Below are 19971 nucleotides of genomic sequence, written 5' to 3'. Positions count from 1 at the left end.
ATTATCTCATCATAAAACAAGGATGGGGCCGTACACATTTCTTTCTTTTTTTTTTTTTTTTTTGTTTTTTTTTTTCGAGACAGGGTTTCCAGGGTTTCTCTGTGTAGCTTTGGAGCCTGTCCTGGAACTCACTGTGTAGACCAGGCTGGCCTCGAACTCACAGAGATCCGCCTGCCTCTGCCTCCCAAGTGCTGGGATTAAGGTGTGCGCCACCACTGCTCAGCTATACATATACATTTCTTTAAAACATGTTCATATTTCAGATTCTGCCTGCAAAAATTTTTCCAAAATTCATAAAATATAAACATTTCAAGATAGAAAAAAAAAAGGACAGTAAAGAAAACAAACAATAAACTCTTTGACTGCGACACCAGTACAGTAACTGAATTGTCTCAGAGCCTGACCTACTTTTTCTAAAATTAAAGTAGTGCCCCAATGTCACAGAAAAATTGTTGCCTAATACTTGCCTTCCTGCCAGGGGCCAGGGATGACAGAGCAGCCTGGGTCTGATGAAAACAATTTAAGGGACCAACGACCTCATCTCCAACTCTGGCCAACAGGGCTATCTCCTGCAAGTCCCTTCCTGGGGAACTCTCTCCAGCCTCACCTCCCCATCATATACTTCCCACATCTGCCTTGGTAGTGCTCTGTCAGGCATCCTCCTGGTCCTGAATCTCTTTAAGGATGGGAGGGAAGAAAACCTCAACGTAAACCTGTGACCCGCTTCTTTCTCTTCCACATAAGTGTCTACCAGAGATAATATGTCTGCTTCTGGAGACTTCTGCTGGCAATTCTCAAGTGAGAGCAACTTTACAATGTCTGGAGACACGTGAGTTTGTCCTGAGGGGCGGGACATCTACAATGCACAAAACATTACCATCTTGCAAAGAATCACCCGATACAAATTGCCACAGGCTGGGTCTGCAGCTCACTCAAGTGATTCGGTATTATGGTTTTTGTTTGTTTTTGAGACACGGTTTCACGATATAGCCCAGGCTAGCCATGAAGTAGTAGTAGTGTCTTCCAGCCTCAGCCACCTGAGTGCTGGGATTACTGCTGTGAGCTGCCAAGCCTGGCTACATTTCTTCCTCTGGCCTAACACAGAACCAAAAGCCAGATCCTTGGGAATTCACCCTGATTCTAGCTTCAGGCTCAGCTCTTCCTGTCACCTTTCTGCCTGACTGCCCAAGCTCAAGATATCCGACAGAGTCCAGAGCTTTGATTCAAAAAACCATTTTATGGTTTTGTTTCTCCCTTCATTTTGACATGTTTCTCTACCATGGTAGGCTGGTTTTGAACTCCTGGACTTAAACAATCCTCCAGACTCAGATCCCTGAGTGCTGGGACAACAGGCACATGCTACCACTGTGCCCAGTCCCTTTTTATTGTTTTAAAAGTAGAAAAAAAAACCCCACAAATATTGAAGATGGTAGTATTTAAAAATAACAGGCTTCACAGTTAAAAAACAAGCTAACAAATAAACAAACAAACAAACAAAACAAACAAAAGACAAACTGCTTTGGGGCTAAGGAAGCTACTCGATGGCAGAGCACTGGCCTGGCCCCTTGAGACCCTAGGGCCAATCCCCAGCACTTAAAAAAAAGGTGAAATAATAAACAAACAAACACGCAAAGCCAAAAGCTGGTTTGGAATCCCACTCTAGTCACTGGGGGACCTTGAACAACCCACTAACGCCTTCGCTTCGGCTTCTTCCTGGGTTTGTCGTCCAGACTGACATGAAGTTGGAACCGCAAAGGCGGTCACCACTCGGAAGCTATGACAGTGTCGCCACTGTGTCCACACCACACACACACACACACACACACACCCCTGCGGAGACTTACACACTACTCGGAGAGCATCGTCCTATGTTAGCCGTGTGTCTGACATCTGTTAGGAGCTCTGACTCACTGCAAGTTCAGGCGAGTTTTTCAGACCTTCAAGTTTACTGGGAAAGTCAACTTACCCAAAAGAGAGGAACAGAGAACTTCATCTCCTTACTGTGATTTCAAGTTTTCTTTTGAAATGGGTACTCACTGTGTTGCCCAGGCTGCCCTCAGACTCGACAAAAGCAATCCTCCTGCCTCAGCCTCCCAAGTGCTGGAACCGTAGGTATGCTCCACTCTGCCGCCTTGTTTTCTGCATGCTTTGATTGCGCTATATGTACTACTGAAGTGGGTGCCATGCCGGGCTTCTCTCTCATTTTAAGTCAGTTAAGTTCAGATGACGAGCATTCTAATCTCTCTTAGCCAAACACAACTGTCCTCCATTCACAAACTGAAAAGTCCCCGGACAGGTTCCCTGAGCTGCCAACTCCCCCAAGCAGTGCAGGCCACACAAAGCACTTACTTGTTCCACGTAATGAAAGTGGCTCTCTGTGTGGACATGCCAAGACCAACAATTTGACTCATCTGTACTCCTGCAGCTAAAGGTAAAGATAGATAAGACATGTTAAAAAGCCAGCGAAGTTTAACCTTGTAACAATACAGTACGGAATCCCTAACCAGGATGTCTGAGCTTAATAAGCAAAGTCTTACTAAGATAAATTTTGCATTATTTTTACTTAAAAGGAAAAAAGATATCCTAATAATAAAAAAAAAACGCCCTTTTGAAAGTTTAAATGACACAGAAAACAAATACCGTTTCAGTCACACTCCGTTTGTTTGTTTTTTGTTTTTTTTTTCTGATAATCCTAAAAACCTCAATCTTAGTTAGGCAATACCAATTATAATAGAAGCTGCCTGACTCTGACTCTGCTGAATGGAAACCCCCAGGGAATTAGTGTAACTGCTAAAGTTGAGATCGTATTTTTCAACACAAACAGATGTTAAGTATAGAAATAAAAACATGAGTTTTCTTTTTGTTTGCTTTGTTCTTCTGAGATAGGTCTAATTCTGTAGCCCAGGCTGGCCCAGGACCAATTACCTAGCCCTGCAGCAATCCTCTTGCCCCAGCAACCTGAGTGTTGGGAGTAAGTCGTGGACCTCCACACTTAGTTAACATTATGGCTTTGGTTGTTGTTACTTTGTTATTACTTTGCAAAGACTTATGTTTATCCATCTCTGTGTGTATACCACATGTGTGCAGATGCCTGAGGAGGCCCAGGGGGGATCTGGCAACCCCAGGACAGGCAGTCGTGAGCCACCCAACATGGGTTCTGTGAACTGAACTCCAGTCCTCTGGAAGAGTAGTAGGTACTCTTTTTTCTCTTTTTTTTTTTTTTTTTTTTTGGTTTTTCGAGACAAGAGTTTCTCTGTGTAACTTTGCACCTTTCCTGGAACTCACTCTGTAGCCCAGGCTGGCCTTGAACTCACGGAGATCTGCCTGCCTCTGCCTCCCGAGTGCTGGGATTAAAGGCGTGTGCCACCACCGCCCGGCTGTAGTAAGCACTCTTAACCACTAAGCTGTTGTTTTGTTATGAAAGGGGGGGTTATATGATGGGGGGCACATGCCATGGTACATATCTCTCCTTCAACCTTTCCATGGGTTCCAGGGATCAAACTTAGGTCACCAGGCTTGCATGTGGCAAGTGCTTTTACCCATAAAGCCATCTCACTATCCCTAAACAGTTTTTAAATTTTTTGTTTGTCTTTTGTGCTGCGGGGAATAGAAGCCATGGCCTCACACATGCTGGGCAAACACCGTATACCACCAAGCTACCTCACAAGACCAAAGCATGAGCCTTTTGAATCCAATTTCCTAAAATACAGAAATGTGGGGGTTTTTTTATTTGGTTTTGAGACTGGATCTCACTATGTAGCTCTGGCTGTCCCAGAACACAGAGTGGCCTTGAAGCCACACAGATCAACCTGCCTCTGCCTCCTGAGACAGAAGTGTGGTTTTTTTTTGTTATGTCCTTTTTTCTTTGCAACTAGGTTTCATTATGTACTACAAGCTGGCCTCGATTTTCTTAACCACCCCAGCGTTGGGATTACATGGCACATCACCACAGTTCGGCTTGTAGTATTCTTTTAGCATCAATTCACGTGAGTACTGAGAAAAATGTATCACCTCCTATACAGTATTTCTTCCAAAAATGTTTAACCTGAATCTCATCATGAGGAATCAGACAACTCAAAACAAGGAATGGTCTACTATATTGGCCTGTCCTTTTGAAAAAGGTCAATGAAAAAGGGCTAGAGAGATGGCTCAGTGGTTAAGAGCACAGTTGCTCTTGTAGAAGACCCGGGTTCGATTCCCAGCACCCACAGGGAGACTTACAACTTGAGTCTATAATTCCAGTTCCAGGGAATGATTCAGGCCTCCACAAGCACCAGGCACAGACTTGGTGTACAGACATACATGAATGTAAAACACCCATACAAATAAAATAAAAATAAATACATCCTTAAAAAAAAATGTAACTGTGCGGCGGTGGAACATGCCTTTAATCCTAGCACTAGGGAGGCAGAGCCAAGCGAATCTCTGTGAGTTTGAGGCCAGCCTGGTCTACAGAGTGAGATACAGGACAGGTACCAAAACTACACAGAGAAACCCTGTCTCGAAAAAAAAAAAAAAAAGTAACTGTCAATCTCAAAAAGAGTGTGCTCTAGATGGACAGAACAGACCAATAGCTACATGAAATGCCTCACATGCTTGGTTTCCAGACTAAAAATAAAGTAATCTTTTTGCTTTGTTTTTCAAGACAGGGTTTCTTTGTGTAATAGCTCTGACTATCCTAGAACTCACTTTGTAGAACCAAGCTGGCCTCGAACTCACAGAGATCCGCCTGCCTCTGCCTCCCAAGTGCTGGGATTAAGGGTGTGTGCCACCACCACCCGGCTAAGGTTACCTTTTAAGAGAATCCTGAAGAGTGAGTACTAGAAAGTAGTTTTAATGTGTATTCCTGCGGAATGTAAGGACTGTATGTTAGTCACATAGGAGGTACCCCTTTCCTATAGGATCATCTTGTAATGTTCAGGTGTGACGGCTTACATCACAACTGGCCAAAGAGCTCAGAAAGAGGACTTTGCATAGAACCATAAACAAAGCAAAACTATGTTTCTATATCACACTGGTTAGTCTCTCGATTTAACACAGCTCGAGTCACCTAAGAAAGAAAGAATTTCAACTGAGAAATGCCTGCATCAGATCGGCCTAAAGGCAAGCCTGTGGGGCACTTCCTTGATCAATGATTTGTGTGGGATGGTCCAGGTCACTGTGGGTGGTATTCTTCCCTGGGCTGGTGTTCTGGGTGTTTTGGGCAAGATGAACAAGCCAGTAAGCAGCACCCCTCCATGGCCTCTTTCAGTTCCTGCCTCCAGGTTCTTGCCTTGAGTTCCTGTCCTGAGTTCCCTGAATGATGATGGACGGACTTCTAAACTGTAAGATGAAATAAACTCTTCCTCCCCAAGTTGATTTGGGTCAGAGTGTTTCATAACATTACTAACAACCTAACTGACAGTCTAGCAGAGGAGTATACACATGTTCACTGTATGGCCCTTGCCAAGACCAAAAACAGGGCATTATGCTAAGTAAATTTTTTACCATTGAGCTATCCATCAACCCTTTATTCTTGCAATTGGTAAAAATGAATTCTGAAATATTAAAAACTAAAAAGACAAACAGGCAAAACAATCCAGTCCCCCAAAATTTGCAGCGTTCTTAAACATTACACTAAACACAGCGGTTTCCCTTCTTTCTTCTTTAAAAAGAAATTACATATACGTGTGTGAGTGTGAACGTAGTACCTGCAGAGATACAAGGGCCCAAACTCCTGGAGCTGGAGTTCAAGCTGTGGTAAGCCACGGATGTTGGTGCTGAGAAGCCAAGTTAGGGCCTCTGAAAGAGCAGCAAGGGCTCTTAACAACTGAACCATCTCTAATTGTTGTGGTGATATATTTGTAATCCAAAAAATAAAGCTTGCCTGAAGATCAGAGGACAGAACCAGCCACAGGTTAGCCACTGAAGTTCTGGCAGTGGTGGCACACACCTTTAATCCCAGCACTAGGGAGGTTGAGACAGGAAGTGATATGGTTGGGCAGAGAAGGGAATATAAGGCAGGAGGAGACAGGAATTTGCTCTCCTGCAGAGGCTCTGTCAGGCTGAGGGGTTGGTGAGGTAAGAGGTGGTAGCTGTGGCTTGCTCTGCTTCTCTGATCTTTCAGCTTTCACCCTGGTATCTGGCTCTAAGTTTTGATTATAAGACCATTTAGGATTCGTGTAACAAATGGTCTTCTTTCTCTTTTTCAAGGCAGGATCTCCTAAGCAGCTGAAGCTGACTCCAGTGTTACAACGGGTATGTGACCCCAGCACATCACACCAAGGGACCCTGCAGGGAAAACCAGTTCTCTTGCAATAAAGGTCAAGGGGTTGTGGACTGGTGAAGACGGAACAGTGCGTGGTGACGGTTTCTAACCCTCTGGATGCTGCAGCCACCAGGAAACCCGATGAGCCCTAGCTGTAACCTGGGGCATATATCGGAAAAGGGGCAAAAGGAGACATGGCTGCTGTTACCTTTCCTTGACAACATAGTTGACTGTAAACCATCAATCTTCCAGCAAAATACTGGGAAACTAACATCTCCTCCAAAATATTTTATATATATATATATATTTTACATATATAAAATCATATATATGTGATAATATGATAAATGATATATAAAGACCACATATAAAATGATAGTCTGATAAATGATATATATATAAAATATAAAATATGTGTTTATATATTTGTATGCATATATTTATATGTATCACATATATATGATAAATGATATAGTAACACACAAAATATAAAAGACTATATATATTATGTAAGTTTGTGTATATTTTGTATATATATTATAAATAGAAATCCACAAAATTCTCCCCAAATCTGAGGAAAGCTCATCAGGAAAGAGTCCACTGCAGACTACAGTCTTTTTGTAAATCCTATTACCTTTGACAGCATCCTTTATTACGGTGACAAACTGAACCCAGAGAGCATCAGGATCGATTTCAACCCAGCCAGGCTGAGGGTACACATTTTCCACCTAGTCATGAAAACAGAAGGGTTAGTGAGTGGAATCAGAGCAAGCTGACCATAGCTGCATCTCAAGACAACTGGTTAAAATAAGTAACATAACTACATTTAATTATTTTTTACGTTCAAAAAGAGAGCTAGGTATAGCTCAACACTGGTATGTGTAAAACCAGGGTTCCTTCTCCACCTCACCCCCAAATGTTGAAAAGGAAGTCCATGAGTGAAATAGAGAGCTGTCTATCAACACCAACACCGGACTCATGCACTTACAGAGGGGTTCACACTTATCATTTTAGCTTTACATTCACTCTTCAAGATTTCTACAGTGAAGGTGTTTTGTAATGAAGATACAAAAGATTTCTTTAAATGTTTTTGTGTAAAACAAAGAGAAAACTTCTGAAAAGAGGAGGAGGGAAGCATGGCGGCGGCGGGCTCTAATGCCAGGGAAGCAGCAGGGGCTCCCCAAGCTTAGGAACAGCCTGAGCAGCTGGGGAGGTGGTGGCGCACCCCTTTAATCCCAGCACTCAGGAGGCAGAGGCAGGCGGATCTCTGTGAGTTCGAGGCTAGCCTGGGCTACAGAGTGAGTTCCAGGAAAGGTGCAAAGCTACACAGAGAAACCCTGTCTCAAAAAATCAAAAAAAAAAAAAAAAAAAAAAAAAAAGGACAGCCTGAGCTACATCGTGAGTTCCAGGTCAGCCTGGGCTACAGCAAAACCATGCCTCAAAATTAACAATGAGGGTATACTAAAAGAGAGAGAGAAAAAGGCTAGCCAAGCATAGTGGTACGCACTTGTGATTCTAACACTGGGAGGCAGAAGCAGAAGAATCATGTGTTTTAGACCTATCTGGACTACACAGGGAGACATTTTCTTAAAAAACCTAAATAAACAAATGAATATGTGAATAAATAAATAAACAAAAAATAATCAAAAGGCAAATGAACTATTAAAATGAATGTTCTTGGCACAGTAGTAGTACATGCCTATAATCCTAGTAATTGGGAGGCAGAAGCAGGAAGTTCAGGAGTTCAAGATCATCCCCAACTATGTGGATAGTTCAAGGCCATCCTGTGTCATATCAGAGAAGGGAGGGGAGAGGGGAAGGAAAGTGGAGTGAGGGGATAGGGGAGGTGGGGGGAGCCCAAGGGGTGAGAAGGAAGGAAAGGACAGAGAGGAAGGTAGGGAGAGAAGGGGAAGGGGAGAGAGAGAAAAATGAAATTACAGAGCATACATTAGTAGAAAATAGCTGCCTATCAATATCCAACAGACTTAGATCCAGAATATACAAAGAAAGCTCAACAAACAAATGAATAATCCCATTTAAAAATAAGCAAACCAGTAAACAAGCATTTCTGAAGAAAAATATACAGATGGTAAGTGTGCACAGGAAGATATTAAACTTCCTTAGCCATTAGAAAGAAACAAATTGCCAGCTGTGGTGGCACACAGCTTTAATTCCAGCACTGGGGAGACAGAGGCAGGCGGATCTCTGAGTTCAAGGCCAACATGGTCAACATGTGGAGTTACAGGACAGCCAGGGCCACATAAGGAAGTCCTGTCTCAACAAAACCAAAAATAAATTAATAAATAAGTAAACAAATGAAAGAAAAAGAAAGAAAGAAACCAGTTGGAACGGGAGAGATGGCTCAGCAGTTTAGAGCACTGGCTGCTCTTCTACAGTGGACCTGGATTCCATTCCCAGCACCGACACGGAGGCTCACATGGATCTCCCAGTTCCAGGAAATCTAACAAGCACCCCCTTCTGGTTCCCATGGGCACTGCACACACATGGTGCACAGACATACATGCAGGCAAAAGACCCATACACACAAGTTAAAAGTTTTAAAATCTAAAAAAAAAATTTAAAAATAAGTAAACAAACCAATGTGTTACCATTAACTGTAGATAAGTAAAGGGTGATAATAATAATAATAATAATAAATAATAATAATAATAATAAATGAGGCACTGGAGAGATGGCTCAGCAAACGAAGGTGCCCGAGTCCCATCCCCAGACGTCAGATAAAGGTAGAAAGAGAAGTGATGTCACAAAGCTGCCCCTCTGGCATCCACAGGAGCGATATGGCACTGTGCCAACACACACACACCAGCAATACTCAATGTAAATGAATACACAAGCTAGACAGACAGTAACAAACACTGATGGAAACGCAAGACAACTAGGTCTCAGTGAACTGCTGGCAAAAATGCCAAATGGTACAACCAGTGTAGAAAAGGGCTTGGGTTTTGGTGTGGTTTGGTTTGGTGTGGTGTAGTATGGTTTGATAGGGTTTTGAGACAGAGTCTCACATGTAGTTCATTCAGGATGGGCCCAAACTTGGCTTAGCTGAAGATGACTCTGAACTGCTAATTCTCCTGCCTCAACCTTCCAAGTATTAGGATTACAGGTATGTGCCCATACCCCTGACCCAGCAATTTCTTATTAAGATAAACATTCCTTTCTGGACATGACATGATGGTGTCCTTAATCCTAGCACTCCGAAGCAGAGGCAGGAGGATCTCTGTGAGGCCAGTCTTGTCTACATAATGAGTTCTAGGCCAGCCAGGGCTACATAGTGAGCATATGTCTTTAAAAAAAAAAAAAAAAGAAGATAAACACTCATTTACCGTATGCCAACACACCCACTCCTAAGTATTTACCCTAGAGAAATGAAAACATATGCTCCCATCGAAGTCTGTACATAAACATTTATAGCAAATCTATTCATAACCACCAGAAATTGAAAACACTCCAAAGAGACCTCAATAGCAGAATGAATGAGGTACGTCTGTATGATGTATTTCCATCATACAGATGGAAAATAAGATGGGCTGGTCTGAGATTCAGTTCAATGGTAGGACATCTGCCTAGCAAGTAAAAGGCCTTGGTTTAGTCCCCAGGACCAGAAAGAAAACAAACAAACAAACAAACCAAGAATGAACTGTGGATGCACATGGCATGGGCAAATCTCAAAAAGCTATTAGCTGAATAAAGCTGCCCCGAGGTTCCTACTTACTGTATGATTCTATATAAGACATTTCTTTTTCATTGTTCTTGGGGATTTTGTTGTTGTTGTTACTGTTGTTGTTTTTAATTCCAGTAGAAAGAAATCTTTGCCGGGCGGTGGTGGCGCACGCCTTTAATCCCAGCACTCGGGAGGCAGAGCCAGGCGGATCTCTGTGAGTTCGAGGCCAGCCTGGGCTACCAAGTGAGTTCCAGGAAAGGCGCAAAGCTACGCAGAGAAACCCTGTCTCGAAAAACCAAAAAAAAAAAAAAAAAAAAAAAAAAAAAAAAAAAAAAAAAAAAGAAAGAAAAAGAAAGAAATCTTTATGTAGCACACCGCAAGGGGTGGCAGCCTGCAGAGCAACAACCTTGTGCTGCCCCTCAGGACTCAGCCTCCCACAATTAAAGCATGTACTACCACATCCAATTTGTGTGTATGTAATATGTTTGTCTGTATGCATGTTTGAATGCATGTGGGGGCACAAGCATGCATGTGTGTATGGAAATGTCTTAGTTCCTTATCTCTTGCTATGATAAGATGCTCTGATAAAAGCCAACTAAGCTAGGCGGTAGTGGCGCACACCTTTAGTCCCAGTATTCGGGAGGCAGAGCCAGGCAGATCTCTGTGAGTTTGAGGCCAGCCTGGTCTAGAGAGCGAGATCCAGGACAATCACCAAAACTACACAGAGAAACCCTATCTCAAAAAAAAAAAAAAAAAAAAAAAAAATAGGCAACTGAAGGACAATCCTTTCTCAGGACCCATTCGGGTTACATAGGAGCTCTGTCTGCTTCCCTTTTCTTACGTTACAATAAAACTTCTAAGAAAAAAACCACTTACAGCAACAAGAGACAAAGGGTTTATTTTGGCTACAGTTCAAGGGCACAGTCCATCATGTCGGGCAAGTTAAGGAGGCAGGAGCTTCAAGCAGCTGGTCCCAGTGCATCCACAGTCAAGAACAAAGTAATCAGTGCCCTGATCACATTCCGCATTGTCTACAGCCCAGGTTCCCCTGCCCAGGCAATGGTCCCACCTGCAGTTAAGACGGTCCTCTCATATCCATCAACCTGATCAGGATAATCCCTCATGGCCTTGTTGCATTATCGAGAGACACTCTCCCAGAAGATTCTAGATCCTGTCACGTTGACAATTAGCCATCCAAGAAGGTTGCGAGGTAGAGGCTCTTATTTGATCAGGGACTTGTCTATTCAGCCAGTCGACTAGATCCAGCAACCCTTCCTCCACCACCCAAGCACTGGGATTCTGGGCGGGCTGCCATGCTCCCCAATATCAACGTGGGTGCTGGAGACCCAGTCCTCATGCTTGTACAGCAAGTCCTGTACCCACTGAGCGACATCCCCAGTCCCACATTCAACTTCTATGTGGTCATCTTCAGAAGACAAAACTATGTAACGGAGAAAGAGCTAGGTGGGTACTTGGAGGAAGACTACACGGTGGTGTGTGAAGGAGTTTTTAGGTTAGTCTCACAGGTACTAAAACCCATAGACAGGTGGTGGTGGCACACACCTTTAATCTCAGCACTCGGGAGGCAGAGGCAGGCGGATCTTTGTGAGTTCGAGGCCAGCCTAGTCTACAGAGCAAGATCCAGGAAAGGTGCAAAGCTACACAGAGAAACCCTGTCTCGGGAAAAAAAAAAAAAAAAAAAAAAAAAAAAGAGAAATCTCCATTTTACTTTTTAACTTGGTGGTAATTAAAAAAATTCAAAGCAAGTTCCAGGACAGCCAGGGTTACACAGAGAAACCTTATCTCAAAAAACAAAAACAAAGCAAACCAACCAAACAAAAAACCCCATTCCTTTTTGCTGTCGGGTGTGTGTGTGTTGGTGCACTTCAGTGCTGGTGTGGAGGTCAGAGGTCACCATCAGGTGTCTTCCTCTCCCATTTCCACCGTATGCTTTCGGACTTGCTCTCGCTCTCTCACTGTGTCAGTGAGAATGGCTGACCTCCCCCACCCCTCCCTCCACCCCTCCCCTCCCCCCCCAGCTCCAGGGATCTGCCTGTCTCTGCCACTGTCGCTCGCTGGCAGTGACATGGCTGCCCATGCCTCACAGCAGCCAGCACTGTAGCCAGAGCCTCTACTCAGGTGAGGACTTGCTGTGTAGCTCAGGCTGGACTCCACCCCCTGGTGCTTAGCTAGGTGGGCCACCACCGCACCTAACCTGTCTTTGCTTTCAGTTTTTTCATTTGATTTCCGTTAATGGCTAGAAATACAAGCGTTTTAAGGGGCCAGAGAGACGGCTCAGTCGTTAAGAGCACATGCTGCTCCTCCTGAGTCATCGAGTTCAGCTCCCAGCACCCATGTCAGGCGGCTTACAGCCACCTTTAGCTCCAGCTCTACCCTCTGCAGGCACTGGCATGCATGTGGCATACACTCTCACACACAAACATACATGGGTATAAGTAAAAATATAAAAATAGTCTTTAAAAATGTTTTAAGAGCCTTAAAGTTTAACTGGTGACTTGAACATATATGTTTATCCCCCCCCCCCCTACTTTTCAGGGCTGCTAAAAGACAGACATCAAAAACAGCTCTAAGATAACCAGGAATGGGCTACACACCTGTTATCCCAGCACCCAGGACGTCTGTTTTGAGTTCCAGGGCAAACAGGATCAGACTGGATTTAACAAGTGAACAGAGCATGGGCAGGTGGCAAAAGCTTGGCACAGGGGACAATGCCCTGCTCAGATTATGCTGTCACTCCTGCCAACCCCTTCTCCCCATTTCACTCAAAGTAAAAGCCATAATTCCTTCTAATGCTCTCTGAGACCCAAGTCTGATTGCCTCTCCTCTGTCCCCAGAACGGGAGCACCCACAGCTGTCTCCTCTGTTCATTTTTCCCTCAGCATCTATGAGTGCCCGTGACTTCAAGACCAAGGGTGTGTGTGCGCCAGTCACCCAAACTCTCAGAGAACAGCCCATGGCAGAAAGTGGAGATTCTAAGGCTGAGCCCTGGAAAAGGTGAGACCCACGGATGCTGGAGTGAAGTCTTTGTAAGGCTCCCTAAAGCCACTTAGCCCCCACTGCTTCTCATCACCAGGCAACGGGCACTAGGTTTACTCTCTGGAGAAGGGGAGCTTACAAACATTAGCCAGAGTTCAGTGTTCCTGGGAAAGCACGATACTGAAAAACGAGCAGACAACCCACCAAGAGCACCAGTTGAAGGAACTTTCCAACACACAAGAAGTGATCACAATAAAGAAAACTGGCGAGCCAGAGGGAGATGACTTAAGTGACAAGGTCATGTGGGGGGAAAATCTGCTATTACTTCCACCGAGTAATTCTGCAAGGCTTTTCTGACTATGTTAGAATGTTTCAACTGCAACAAACAATTCCTCCCTCAAAATAACTGCATGTAGGTATCTTTGCTTCAAGCCTCCAAACCTTTAGACCTAATAGTGGGACTTGAAGATTACATCCCTACACTGCACCAATCTGGACAGCTCATGCCGTTATCTGTTTTCCGTTGCTGTAACAAAACACCCGAGGTTTTTATAGTTCAGTTTTAAAGGCTGACAGTTCAAGATCACACAGCCCTCTTAGGTCAGCAAGGGCTCTCTTGGCTGCATCTTACCATGGTGGAGGGAGACAGCATTCTACAAACACATACAAACAGAAGAAATAGCCAGGCATGGTGCCGTTCCCCTATGATCCAGGCATTTGTCTTGAACAGGAGTTTGAAGTCACCAAAAGTGGGGGCGCAGGGAGGAAGAGAAGGAGGAGGAGGAAGGAGGAGAGGGGAAAAACAGGAGGGGGAAGGAGGAGTGGGAAGGAGGAGGAGGGCAAAAGACGAGAAAGAAGGGAAGGAGGAGAAAAGAGGAGAAAGGAGGAGAAGAGACTGGAAGCAGAGAACAGGAAAGCAGTGTTGGCAGTATTCTTGCTGTTACAGGGAAGTACCTTAATCCCCTCTAAGGACAGCTCCCTTGTGAGTTTATGGTTTCTCCCTAGGACCCACCTCTTACAGATTCTACAGCTCCCAAAGCACCACACTGGCTGCCAAGATTCCACACTTAATCCTTAGGAACAAACTCAAACCACTGGACCCCTAAACGTGTAACATGAGAAATGTGCCCCCTACGGAGGAAGTCTAAGCCCCAACAGGAGAAAACAGTGAAAGTTAAGAAGAAAACATCTGCTGATTAAAAGGCAGAGTCTTTTCTTCCAGCTCTGGAGGGCTCCATGCCTCCATGCTGGGACTTTCTATCCTGCTCTTCCACCCATCCCATTTTATGGGTTTTTACAGAAGCATCAGTCCCACTGGGCCGAGCATGATAAATTTCCTCCAATTTCTAAAACAAAGTATCAAACATACACGTGAGGGCTGCAAATATAGACCATTGTTCTAGGATTTCACACCAATATTAAGGGTCCGTTAAAAAGACTTTTTTTTTTTTTTTTTCCTGAGACAGGGTTTCTCTGTGTAGCTTGGGAGCCTATCCTGGAACTCACTCTGTAGACCAGGCTGGCCTCAAACTCACAGAGATCTGCCTGGCTCTGTCTGGGATTAAAGGCGTGTGCCACCACCACCCAGTTTTTTGTTTGTTTGTTTGTTTTGTTTTTAGTATTTTCTGTGTGTAGACAAACACTCATGCCACAGAGCATGTAAGAAGGTCAGAGGTCAACTTGGACAAGTCATTTCTCTCCTTCTACCATGTGGGTCCCATCTCAGGTCATCAGACTTGTCAGCAAGTGACCTCACCCACTGATCCATCTTGATGGCCCCAAGAAAGGCTTTAAAACAAACAAACACACAAACAAACAAACACACAAACAACTACTAGGGTTGAGGATGTGACATGCAGGGTCTTGTGGGGGTGGGGTAGGGTTCTCCAGCATCACCATAAAAAATGAAAAGAAAATATTACTGAGTCTCCTGAGGCACCTCACACAAACTGAATGCAAAGGTTCATATTTGGATTTCCATTTGAACTTAAAGATCATGGAAGCCTGTCCTGATCATGTATCCAAAGGATGATCTCTTCTTGATTTATTTCTTTTTCACATGACTTGTTTGGCTATATGAATCAAATCCTCCTATACTAAGATTTTATGGAATTTTATGGATTTAATGGAATAATCCTTCCATTGCATTAGAAGGGGTGTGACTTCCATTAAAAAGACAGACACAGGGCTGGAGAGATGGCATAGCAGTTAAGAGCACTGGCTGCTCTTCCAGAGGACGCGGGTGCTGTGGAATAATGCTTTTGTACACTGATTTAATAAAACACTGATTGGCCAGTAGCTAAGCAGGAAGTATAGGTGAGATAAGCAGACAAGGAGAATTCTGGGAAGAGGAAGGCTGAGTCAGGAGACACCATCCCACCATCCAGGGAGCAGCATGTAATGGCACACAGGTAAAGCCACAGAACATGTGGTGATATATAGATTAACAGAAATGGGCTGAGTTTAAGTGTAAGAGCTAGTCAGTAATAAGCCTGAGCTAATGGCCAAGCAGTTTTAATTAATATAAGCCTCTGTGTGTTTATTTGGGTCTGGGCAGCTGCAGACTGGGCGGGACACAGGAAAACTTCAGCTACACCAGGGTTCAATTCCCAGCACCCACATGGCAGCTCATAACTGTCTGTAACTCCAGTTCCAGAAGATCTGGCACCCTCACACAGACATACATGTAGGCAAAACACCAATGCATGTAAAATAAATAAATATTAAAAAAGAAGACGGAAACAAATTATATGGCTAAGTCACATAACCCATGATGTAAACTGAATTCCTAGCACTTTAATTAACTGTATATCATTTATTCTATTTTTACTTCATCTTATTTTGAAACAGGGTCTCACTGTGTGGCCCTGGTTGGTCTGGAACTCGCTCTGTAGACCAGGCTGGCCTTGAACTCAGAGGTCCGCCTGCCTCTGCATCAAACTCACAGAGATCCACCTGCTTCTTTCTGCCTCCTGAATGCTGGGATTAAGGGCTTGTGCCACAGCTTAAAAGCAGAGGTCAGAGGACAACTTGCAGGAGACAGTTCTCTCCTCTCTTAATGTCCCTCCCAGGGATCCAATTCAGGGTGTCAAGCTTAGGAGCAGTGTGCAATCATCTTTACCTGCTGAGCTATCTCCTTTTTGATCCAAACACTCATTCATTAAATTTAAAAAAATTTAAAGTGCACTGCTTAAGCAAAAGTACTTTGTGACTAGAATTATAAGAAAAACTACAAAGTATCATTGTGTTTGTGATAAAGACTTGCAGTAAGACAAGAGCTCAGTGTCTGCCTTTTGTCTGTCCTCTCAGGTTGGAACAGGGATGAACTAAGTGGGGGGACCATGCTCTTACACAGCTAGCCAGAGAGGGAGCTGCTGCAGGGCGTCTCAACTCATCTCCTAGTGCAGAACCATGAATGAAAAGTCTAGTTCCTCAAAGTATGCGCTCAAGGCAGTCACTGCTTACTTTCACTCTAGCCAGTGGGTTTCTGGGATATTGCTGAGATGAAGAACACCCACAGAGTGAGAAGTAGGGTAGCACACTGAAAAAGAGTCCAGTGCTGTAGGGAAGTGGGTTAGATGTCTCTCATCTTCACTAAAAAAAAAAAATTTTTTTCCGAACCCAGGGCCTTGGCAAGCACTCTACCACTGAGCTAAATCCCCAACCCTTCACTAAAATTTTAAACATTAAAAAATGCTGGTATTGGCCGGGCAGTGGTGGTACATGCCTTTAATCCCAGCACCAGGAGGCAGAGGCAGGTGAATCTTTGAGTTCAAGGCCAGCCTGGTCTACAAATCGAGATCCAGGACAGTCAGAGAGCTGTTACACAGAGAAACCCTGTCTTAAAAAAAAAAAAAAAAGAGGAGGTGGAGGAGGAGGAGGATAAAATAATGCTGGTATTGAAAGGAGTAAATAAGAACACTATACCAAATCAACTGCATTGACCATTGCATAGAAATCAACACTTCACTAAAACGGGTGTTAGCTCTTGGCCAATATCATTGGCAGTTTAAAGCTCTGCTAACAAAGCCCAATCAATGGCTTGGCAGGCTTCTCAAGCTAGAAGAAGATATTTTTACGAATTCTCAAAGATGGAAAGAAGTATGGACTACTCAGCTTTCAAAACTTGTTCAGTATGTCCTTGTCCATGGAAGTCAGATGCTAATGTGAGGACCAAGCACTTTTAGGAACACAAAGGTGACAACGAGTAAGACGGCTTGGCAGGTAAAAGTATTTTTACCAAGCCTGACGACCTGAGTTCAATTCCAGGGACCAACGTGGTGGAAGGAGAAAACGGATTCCCAAGAAAGTTGTCCTCTGAACGCCAAAAGTGCACCATAGCACGTGAGCACACACAGATACACATAGTAAATAAATGTAAGGAATTATATTTAAATGACATAACCGAAAACTAAGTTTACATTCCACCAAAATCTGAAGAACTAAAACGTGTGAAGACAAGAGTTGGAAGGTCGATGAGGAAGTGCAGAAAAACCAAGCAAATCACAAACCACCTTCTGTCCACATACACGCAGCCTGCTCGCATACACGCAGTTCCACCCAGGTAAAGCCAGAGCGATGAGTCTCCCGGGACAGGAAGCGAGCGGCCAGCACCGGGCCACATTGACCTGAGTCCCTAGGGGTGCAGAAAGGGCGAGGGTGCAGCCAGAGCCCCAGACCCGCCCTCCGCTCCCCGTCACCTTCTGCGCGCTGGAGCCTCGCACCCGTGCCATCCGGTCATAGACGTGGCAGCGGATCACCGTGCTGCCCACGTCCAGTCCTAGCACGAAGCGAGAGGGCGACGAGGCCCGCGCGCTCGACTCCTCGCGCCGCTGCTGCTCTGCACCCTCCTGCAATCCCGACATCGCGACCCCGCTCACCGCAGCCGCCGCCGGGGGCCGGCCAGCGCCGAGCTATAAACGCCCGACCCCGGGCGGAGCGCGCGCCGCCCGGACACCGCCCCCGCCGCGCCCCGCCCCACCCCTCCGGGAGACCACCGCCCCGCCCCTCCGCGAGGTTCGGCCCCGCCCCGCCCCTTCGCGAGACCCCGCCCCCGCCTCGCCCCGCCCCTTCGCGAGCCCCCGCTTCCCCGCCTCCATCCCCGCCCCCTCGCCCCGTGACGTCAGGGCCGCGCGCCGGGCGCCGCGCGGGAGCTTGGCGAAGATGGCGTGTGCCGCCGCCGTGTGCTGGCTCTCACGGTTCAGCGACCTTTACTTTGAGACTTTAAGTTCCCTTCTAACCCAGATCACTTTTTACAAATGTCTGTTAAGAAAAATCAGGTGACACGAAGGAAAAGTTTTATAAAGTTTTTCTTGTAGATTGATGCGTTTTGCCTGCATTTATGTATGTGCTCCACGTGTGAGCCTGGTGCCTGTAGAGGGCAGGAGAGAACGTCGGAGGGTTCTGAGCGGCCATGTAGGTGGTGGGAACCGAACCCATGTCTTCTGCAAAAGCAACAAGTGCTCTTAACCACTGAGACAGCTTTCCAGTCCCAAGAAAAAGCATATTCGGACAAAAGCAAACAAGGTTTCTCATGACTTCTCTACCCAGAAAAGCTCCATGTATAGTAACACAGCAATGACTAAATGTGCATGTGACATGGGTCTTTGCCGACACAAAGAAAGAAAGCTTAGGGTTACTTTCCATCCCAGCATCTGCAGATTGGAGAATCCGGGAGCCTCAAAGGCGCACTTTATTTTTCTCTGCTACACATAGGCCCAAGGCTCTTCCAGGCATATGGCAAAAGGCAAATAGCTCTGTAGCCTCAGGCTCCCTGACTGATCTGTGGGAAGTGGTAATGTCTGCCCCACCCACCTCCACTTCGCTCTGTAAAAGCCGGGGGCTGTAGAAGTTCCTTGGCTTTTGTAAAATGGTCAAAGTTAGACTTCATGAAAATGTTTTGTGGGGTAATTTGTCAGCTTAAAGGATTATTATTTTCTTGTTCTTGTTATCCTGTTGGCTTACTTGCTCTCCACAGATTTGCCCGAACTGGGTTTGAGCTATGTTACTTGAAGCATGAACATGAGCTCCATGTTTTTGTTTGCCTTTCTCTGTCCTTACACAGCACACTCAATTGTTCTGTATGGCCTCAGCCCTGCCCTACCATAGCAGACCATTTGGTCAGGAGTGTGTGTGTGTGAGTGGCGGGGGACTTCCCAGCATTGTAATTATTAGTCTGTGCTGTTCTGGTTATGAGAAACTGAAACTGAACAAATACTGGAGGGAAGAGAGAGCCAGTGCCTGAGAGACACAGCTTAAGCTTGAGCTTGTTCCTCGAGGCCGTCTCTCACTAGGACCTGGGGCTCCCAGGGATTAAATATGTGTTTAATACAGACTCTGGGGCTCAAACTCAGGTCCTCATGCTTGACTGGTAAGCATTTTACCTACTGAGCTATCTTCCCTGAGGGAAGAGGCTTTAAGGAATTTGGTATACACAGCTGTGGAACCTGGCAAGCCGGGAAACGTGTAGGACAGGCTGGCCAACAAGGCGCGTTTCTGTGCTACAGTTTTGAGAATTCCTACTTTCCAAAGCTTGCCCTTGCCTTTAAGATGTTTAACTAATTGGGTGAGGCTGAGTCACATTTAAGGGACAATCTTCTTTACTCAGGGACACTGACTTAAATGTCAATCACAAATAAAATACATCTCCCACAGCAACATGCAAATAACTTAGCCAAGCTTATACATATGGTTAGCCATTAGTTTCCCTGCCTACAACTAAGGAAAGTTCTGTGTTACTAGTGTTACCAATGTTAATATTTGGCATATTTCTCACAGCAATATTTCTTGGGATTCTTGGACTCTGGTACTTTCTTTGTGATCATTTTCCAAAGCTCAAGCATGAAAGATTCCTGAAATGTGAAAATGTGGACCTAAAAACTAAGGACCTCAAAAAAAAAATCTTAGTCTCAGATTTTTTTAAAACAGTTTTCTAAGTTTTGTTTTATTTCTTGTTAGACAGAGTCTCACTGTACCAGAGACTGGCCTACAACTCAAGGTAATTCTCCTGTCTCAGCCTCATATTGGTATTATAGCAATGTGCCAC

The 19971-nt window shown here is 44.9% G+C and overlaps 1 protein-coding gene across 1 annotated transcript in view; it reads right to left on the bottom strand.

Annotated features, from left to right (window-relative positions):
* The window catches only part of Gk5 (glycerol kinase 5), a 62134-nt gene extending 44343 nt beyond the window's left edge, over positions 1-17791 (bottom strand). Inside the window, exons 1-3 of the mRNA XM_059267073.1 lie at positions 17627-17791; positions 6882-6975; positions 2350-2425 (exon numbers count right to left, since the gene is read on the bottom strand). Coding sequence (XP_059123056.1) covers positions 2350-2425; positions 6882-6975; positions 17627-17791 — 335 coding nt within the window. The remainder of the gene's footprint in view (positions 1-2349; positions 2426-6881; positions 6976-17626) is intronic.
* Positions 17792-19971: the final 2180 nt, after the last annotated feature.

Source organism: Peromyscus eremicus, chromosome 7 (genome assembly GCF_949786415.1).
Source record: "Peromyscus eremicus chromosome 7, PerEre_H2_v1, whole genome shotgun sequence".
Lineage (NCBI taxonomy): Eukaryota > Metazoa > Chordata > Mammalia > Rodentia > Cricetidae > Peromyscus > Peromyscus eremicus.
This window is presented reverse-complemented; position numbering and strand designations above follow the sequence as displayed.